This window comes from Fukomys damarensis, unplaced genomic scaffold (assembly GCF_012274545.1).
Source record: "Fukomys damarensis isolate Sample0158 unplaced genomic scaffold, DMR_v1.0_HiC HiC_scaffold_39, whole genome shotgun sequence".
NCBI lineage: Eukaryota > Metazoa > Chordata > Mammalia > Rodentia > Bathyergidae > Fukomys > Fukomys damarensis.
In genome coordinates this window covers 109,441,459-109,449,443 of record NW_022900951.1, presented here as the reverse complement: position 1 = coordinate 109,449,443, position 7,985 = coordinate 109,441,459, and the positions used below count along the sequence as shown (strand labels likewise).

The 7,985-nt window shown below is 40.1% G+C and overlaps 1 protein-coding gene across 1 annotated transcript in view; it reads left to right on the top strand.

Annotated features, from left to right (window-relative positions):
• The first annotated feature begins 6,271 nt into the window (after positions 1-6,271).
• The window catches only part of Gpc4 (glypican 4), a 37,016-nt gene continuing 35,302 nt past the window's right edge, over positions 6,272-7,985 (top strand). The window contains exon 1 of the mRNA XM_010614297.1: positions 6,272-6,430. Within this exon, the coding sequence (XP_010612599.1) occupies positions 6,322-6,430 (109 nt within the window). The 5' untranslated portion in view covers positions 6,272-6,321. The remainder of the gene's footprint in view (positions 6,431-7,985) is intronic.

The window sequence follows — 7,985 nt, the reverse complement described above, 5'->3', positions numbered from 1 at the left end:
GCTAGACTTTTATATAAATGGAATTCTACAATGTGGACTTTCATGACTGGCTCCTTCAACTTAGCAGTGTTCTTTAAGATTGAGCCATGCTGTAACATGTATCAGAAGGTAATTCCTACTTAGGACTGAGTAATACTCTGCATGCATACTACATTTTGTTTATGCAGTCATCTGTTGATGGAAATGTGGCTGTTGTGACTAATTCAGCTGTGAATATTTACATACAAGTTTTTGTGTCATGTCCTTTTGGTTTCCCTGATACCGTTCTGTTCTAGGATCCTATCCAGGACACCATATTATGTTTCATGGTCCTGTCTTCTTAGGTGTCCAAAGATTTGCTTTTTATTTTATTTATGCTTTAGTTTTCATTTTTGTTTATAGGGGTGGAAGCCAGGGTCTTGTATATGCTGAGCAAGCCGGCCATCAGTGAGCCACACCCCAAGCCCCAAGGCTTTGCTTTTTATGGTCCTTTAAGTGTTTGTGCTTGGTTACCATCCATCCTCATATACATGCCACTCAATTCCTACTTGGTGTGTTCTTACCTCCATATTTCTTAGTCACCCTGAAATGCTTGAAAGAAGGTGCTGTTCTCCTGGCCCCCCTCTGCCTTCTACTGCTACACTGTCAGAAATGTGTCTTCATGTAGGACTTCAGTAGCTGATCTGAATATGAGGTTGTTTTCCTTCATCAAGAGTTAAGCTTTCTTCCTAACCCAAGTGAAGCACTTGGAATTTCTTCAAGATAGAACCCTGCAAAATCTTAGTCTTTTACATTTGCAATTCACTGAGTGTTTCCAGTCTGTTGTCAGACTGCCTCACTGCAGTGATTAGGGTACAGTTTGCATTTTTAAAAATTTCCCAGAGGTCTTAGGTTGCTTTATTGGTAAAATCAGTCTGGACACAGAGAATGCATGCTTTACAAGTAACACAGTCGTGGGCAAGCCTGGGTTCTCTGCCAGTGTTTTCAAATGAGTTCTCTCTGTTGTTTCCACCACTTGGGATATTGGAAGAGCAATCCCTAGAGATTTGTTTTGTGTCCTGTGGGTACAGAAAGCGAATGCGTTAGTGGCAACTCTAAGTCTTCCTCTTATCACCACACCATCCTGTGTCCCCTAAAAGTGAGGACTAAAGAAGCATTTTCTTGGTGCCTGGCTGGACTTGAAAATGAGTTGTCTGAGAGAAACAGCAGAAAATGCTGGTTAGATAGAGTTGAAAATAAGTCAGGTTAATAGTCAGTAAGCTGAGGGCCAGCCAGAGAACCTAAATACTATTTAAAACATTTTCTATTGGAAGCAGAGTAACAGATAGCTGAAAACAAATGAAGGTTAGCTGCCCATTTGTGCATCAGAACCAGCCTTTGCTGAGGGGAGCAAGTGGGGTAAAGTGAGAAAGCCCACTTCCGCAGATTGTTCGCTCTAGATCCTCGTTAAGGGATGGAATAGATTCCACGTATTCAGTGCCTTCTTCTTTAGACTACTGATTTGAAAGTGCTTCAAAAAATAAAGAGAGAAAGAACCAATATGCACACTGCAGGATTGAGTAGTAATTTATTGTGATTGTCTTTGTTCACCCTTGAAACCTAAGGCATTGATACTAATACTAAAGAGAAATTACATAGAGCTGGTGCAATTCAAAAAAGTTTGGCTCTTTCAAATGATGTTTTGTTTTGTTTTGTTTTGTTTTAAAAGGCATAGAGTTAAGCTTTAAAAGCACGCTTCATTGAATCCCATCTAAGCCTCCTAGGACAGGGCTGAGGACCTTTTTTCTATTGAGGGTCAATGACCCACAAAGGAAAAAAAAGCTAATCAAGGGCAATGTACAAAAAGCAACTTAATGTAGGTGCTTCCTTAGAAAACCATAATGTATTCAATTCACCTGCTTTTTAAATTAAGAACGAGGAGCTCTCAACAAGTACAACAAGTTTTTTAAAAGCCCCCCCCCCCCGTTTCATGCACAGTTAAAGAGGCAGGGTGGGGTGAGAAAGAACAATATGAGTAAAGAGAGAGTGGAAAGCAGACAGGCAATGGAAGCAGGTAGGCAAATAGGACAGACAAATGACAGCAGTAGATCATAACCTGCTGTTCACTGAGCTGCATCATTCATGGGAGAAGCTGTTCTCGGATCTTTTGTGGCTTAAATCCAGAAGTCTGTCCAGCAGTAATTAATGAAGAGTGTGTATCAGAATCATCTAGAGACTTTTTAAGAAAGTGTGCATGCCCTGTGCTACGTCATAGTGACAACCTACCTGTCCCGTATCCATTCAGTTGTCCCTGTGTTCAGATCTCTCAACCTAAATGAAAAGTGTATGGATTGCCAGGCTTAGAAAGGATGTCTCCAGAAAGAAAAATCAGACACAGCACTTTAGAAGCAATCCCAAACACATAACACAGAATGAATGCCTTTCTAATAATATTGTATGCCACGGTTTCAGAATAAACCATTTTTGGTGCTTGAAGTAGAAATACTCAAGCTTTTTAATTTGAAAACTTATCTTTGCAGTGCTGTAGATGAAACCTAGGGCCCTGTGCATACTAGGCAAATGGTCTACCCAACCCTGAAATAGTCAATTTTAAACAAATTTTAGTTTCCTAAGTTCTCGGAGATTCTTACAGAACATAGAACTATGATTTCATTTTAAATGTACCAAGACGTCCATATTTTTCTCCTTGTAGTTCTCATCACCCCTAACAAGTTAGGTCACTGAACCCCCAGTAGCCTATGCATATCTTGGGCTTAAATTCAGAAGTGTTATGGACTGCATGTGTCTCAGGGCTCGTGGCAAAAATGTCAGATTGCATTTTCAAGTAATAGTTTTTATAAATGCACACAGAGTAAATGGTACATTTAAGGCTATGTGGCACAAAGTAGAATGTTGGAGTAAGAGCCTTGCACTGAGAGGAAGATGCCTTTGCCAGCAGAAACATTAGGCAAGTATCTACCCTGTAGCTTTTCACCACTAAACTGAGTGTTCCTGGAAAGATCTTCACTCTAAGATGAAAGTATACTATTTTCTTCTTTATTAGGTATTGCCAAAACAAAGACATATTCCATGTTCAAGTATAAGCAAGTCCCCATACGGTCCTGTTGAGGGCCTTGGTGGATTGAAGATGGGTGGAGTGCATGAGCCACACTGGGCCTTTTATGAGTGCCAGTGTAAACTGCACTGTCTACTTTTCAGCAGGTTAGCAGTAAGACTTTTATTGCTGTTAGCTGTTTTTAAAGGGTGTGTCCTCAGTGTAAAATTCCTGTGGGTAAGTTTAAACCCCTCAACATCTAGCACCTTCTTCAGTGGAGAAAATGATTCTTTCCTGCTGTTTCTTACTATTTTTCTGATTTCAGGGTATGTTTGCTCTTGTACACATGCACACTGAAGATGAGGAAAAGGATCTTTTTCCCCTGAATTTAGAAACCTGTTTTGAGCCAGGCATGGAGGTGCATACCTGTAATCTCTGCAGTAGGGATCTGGGACAGGAGGATTGTCAGTTAAAGGCCAGCCTTGGCTACATAGCAAGACCTTGTCTCAAAAAAAAATTAGAAGTCTATTTTGATAGCATCTAATAAATGACCTTTTATTATACATATAAACCTTGTTAACATTAGGTGAACATAGATGATTTTCCAAAGTCATGAATTGTTTGCTTTGGAAATTCACTGCATATCACAATGGAGTCTTTGTAGAAGCTTAAACAATCTGCCCTGTGATAAATTTAGCCTGTCACCATCTTAAAACAGTATCTGCTCCTTTATTGTGAAATAATTCACTTCAGTTGCCCTATGTATGTTAACTTCTTATCATGAATATTCCAGTTTACTTCTTATGTGACATAATGAGTGTGATGTGTATTATTTAATGCAGGTACAGCACTGTACATTTGGAGTCCTTCACACTGTCTCATGTGTTAACACAGTTACAGAGGGGCTATCATTTGTATGCCTTGCTTCCAGGTGACTCTAAACCACTGATGGTACAAGCATGACTGTGCCACTGAGTGGCCTGGGACAGTCACTCATATATCACTGGTGGTTCAAGCTGACAGGAACATGTTAAGACTAATGGAGGAAACCCTCAACCCTGAACTCAGGAGATAATGGAGTATCTCCTTGTTAATTATGTGTCCTAGGATGGGGGATTTAGCTCAGTGGTGTGGCACCAGCTTGGCAAGTGCAAGGTCCAGAGTTCGATCCCCAGTACAAATATATGTGTGTGTGTGTGTGTGTGTGTGTGTGTGTGTGTGTGTGTGTGTGTGTATACACACATACTTGCTGTGAGCTTGTTAAGCCAGTAGGAAAGGACTTTTGTTTTTGGTTGTAAAAAAGGTGTTTCCATAAAACTGGGCCTTAGCACTATTTCACTACTAATAAGATTTGAGGTAGTCTGAAACCTCACAGCTCTAAACTTTATTATGTGATCCTTTTAAAAAATCCGTTTCTTGGGTGAAGGGAGGGCGGGGACAAGGGGAAACAGTGAGAACCAAGACCACCTGTCATGTAAAGGTACAAGATCCCAATAATGAATGTAACTGTACTATATATGTAAAATGTACCAATAAACTCGATAAAAGAAAAAAAAAAACTTTTTCTTGAGGGTTCATGGTAAAATTATCTATTGACCAGGATTTTTAGAAACACCAAAAGAATGCAGTTTCTGGATGGGGGAGTTAATTGAAGATTGCCCTTTAATAGTGCACATCCCTTGTTTCTTGCAGTAACACTCTCCCTACTTTTTACTTACCAAGAAGGAAGAATAACCTGGCACATACACGGCTATGGAATTATTAACATATGTATGGCTGACAATGTAGTTAGTTAAGTTGTCAGTTCAATTTGATGGGAAATACAATGCCCCAAAGCTCCTTTGGTATCTGTTAGGCTGTAAGCCCACAAAGCCGAGCAGCAGCTGTGAGCAGCTCATGGTCCACCTTGTTTCCCATGGTGAACATTGTTAGGAAGACTTGCTTTTCCTTTCCTAGACCTTTGTTTATTGAGCACATTTACCACTGGCAGGTCCCCAAGTCTCCTGTGTACTCATTATTGACATTTGTTTCTGAGTCAGGGTCTCACTATGTTGCCCAAGTAGCCCCAAACTTCTTGGAATCAAGCAACCTTCTTGCCTCAGCCTTCTGGGTAGTTGGGATCCCACATACCCACCACTGTGCATCCAGTTTACATTTCTGCAATCTTGACCTTTTTTTCCTGACCCCCTTTGCCTTGCACGGAATATGGACAGCAGTAGCACAAGAAGTAATGAAAGTTAACCTGTGTAAATGTATTACTAAATGATACCATGCCAATTACTGAAATGACTAGCGGGTTAGTACCTGGCAGGGTTGATTTCTGAGCAATACCACATTTCTTGGTGATTGTGAGGAGAGAGACATTGTCTCTTCAAAGCACAATTTTTGTTCTCTTAACAGAGGAATAAAGAATGCCTTCAATTCCCTGCCCTTGAAAAATGTAGGCAGTGTAAGGGAGGGAACTGCTTCATGGGTTGGGCTGCCATGGAGGAGGAATGTCTGTGACATTTTCTTTTTCTCTTAGGGTTACACCCACTATATGAAGATTACATTTCTTAGAAACCATTAGACTCTATTGGGATGAATGGTTATACTGCACAGAATCATAAGGTAGATACGGTCTCTGGCATCTGCCCAGGAGATGCTAGACAGAAAACCTCAAAATTGAAGATTATCTCCGGTCACCTCTTTGTGAGTTATCATAGGCTCAGATTATAAGTATTAACTCTTCCACTCTTTGTGCTGATGACCCTTTAAAATGTACAAAGCCCTTCGCCTCCTCCTAGTTTAACTCATGTCTTTGCTTAGCTTTTTTATTGTTATCACATATGTTATAAATAATTTTTCTTTAAGGATGTGTAGTCTCGTGGAGCATACTCTTCCAAGTCCAGGGGGGCAAAAAACTACGTCTTGTTTGTATGACTTAGCAGTGTTTACCATAAAATCTCAGAAAATTTATAAAAGATACTTAAATTGGAACTGAATGCTACTGTTTATTGGGCACACTGATTTTTTTCCCCTGGAGTTTAGCTGTCTCCATGATGGGAAGTTTCCTTTGTCTTTTGGAGCGGGCTCTATTATTTTTATAAGAAGGGAAGAAATGATTGTAGACACCCTGCAACTTTTTCGGTACACCTATTGACTGGGCCTGTGCAGAGTCTCGCAGACTGGAAAGAAGCGTGTGCCTAAATCAAACCTTTTCCTCTTGTACTTGATGGATGATGAGAGAGATTGACTGTCCCACTCTCTGTCTTCCAGGTGATCATTTGAAGATCTGTCCCCAGGGTTATACCTGCTGCTCTGAAGAAATGGAGGAGAAGTACAGCCTGCAAAGTAAAGATGATTTCAAAAGTGTGGTCACTGAACAGTGCAATCATTTGCAAGCTGTTTTCGCTTCCCGGTACAAGAGGTTTGATGGTATGTTATTCAAGTCACATTTAAGAGCTGACAGTTGAATTTGTATGATTGCTTTTTCAGAGCTTCTCTGTTCCCTTAATGCTTAAGCTTTCTCCCAAGATATTCTTTTTGTTGGCTATCAGGGGTAAGTTAGCCCTGCAGCTTAAGAGTCCTTTCAGATGCTCTGGAATTTGTAATAGTAGGCATTATGGTCTTAGAGGGCCAAAAAATAGATTGGTTTAATTTAAATACTTTCATTTATTTTCTTGGGTGAGCATAATGTAGTGTTGTTGATGCAAGTCACTTTTTAAAAAAAGGACTTCTTGTGCTCGCTTCAGCAGCACATATACTGAAAAAACGGACTTCTTAATAAAAAGCAGGCATCTGAAAATTGTCTTAGTCAAAATAGCCATAAAGATTCTGCAGATGCTAGACTTCAAATTAAATTTCAAAATGGATTCTCCAAGAAAACCAGAATTCCTAGAAACTGAAGAACACGGAACAGAGTAAAGCTCAGCTCCTGGATGTCCATGTGGTAGCAACACAGAAGTGGCTACCATACTGTAGTCTTTATTAATTTAGGCTTTCTCCCCAGCCTTGCTCTTTCCTGAGGTCTGATGTGGTCATTTTTTTCCATATACCGGGGATCGAACTTGGGTCTCTGCGCTTGCAAGGCAGATGGCGGAACCACTGAGCTAAATCCCCGGCCTGGTGTGGTCTTGAGGAATGCCACAACAGAACACATTCCTATCTGTGCCGGACATGGCTTCTCACATGCACACTTTCCTTTAGCAGTGAAGAAATATGAGCCAAACGAGTGACACTTCAATACTATTTGAAGCAGCATTACAGATAACAGACTTTTAAAAATAGAATATGAGGTCCAAAAACACCTCGGCATTCTTTGCTTTGGTGCTATTCACTCAGTATGAAGACTGTTGTGAAGTAGATTTAATTTTAATAGGAATGATTTCCTTTTGTGCCTGTCTTAAAGGCCGCTCTAATTACATAGTACCTTTGAAGCGTGCTTATCTTGACATTATGTGTGGTGAAGAAGTACAAGGCAAATTTTCTAGATGTGAAATGTCTTTGAGTGTTTCTGCAAAGGGCTTGTTACCATGGTGAGAAGTTAGACTAAATTAGATTTGATATAGCTGATAAGGCAGTCCCCAGCTATAGAACAGGTTGTATTTTAAATTTTGGCTTTGAGATTTGTTATTTGAAACTTACAGCTGACTTAATAAGTGTTAGGTTTCCAGGGAAGACCGTGACAGCATATTTAATTAATAATGTAGTTGAACTAAAATACTGTCTGTACATCTTACTGTGTATCATTGACCATTTCCATTATTGCAGACACTTTTTATGCAAATACATGTTTGGTATTCTCTTTCCCTGGGTGGATGGGAATAAATTTATATAAATGTGTATCAGTCAGTTTTCCCATCACGGGGACACACTACCTGACACCCGTAACTTAGAGGAGGAGACGGTTGTAGAATTCAGACTGTAGAAGTTTCAGTCCATTGCTGTGGGCCTGAGGCGAGACAGAACATCATAGCAAAGAGACCTGGTG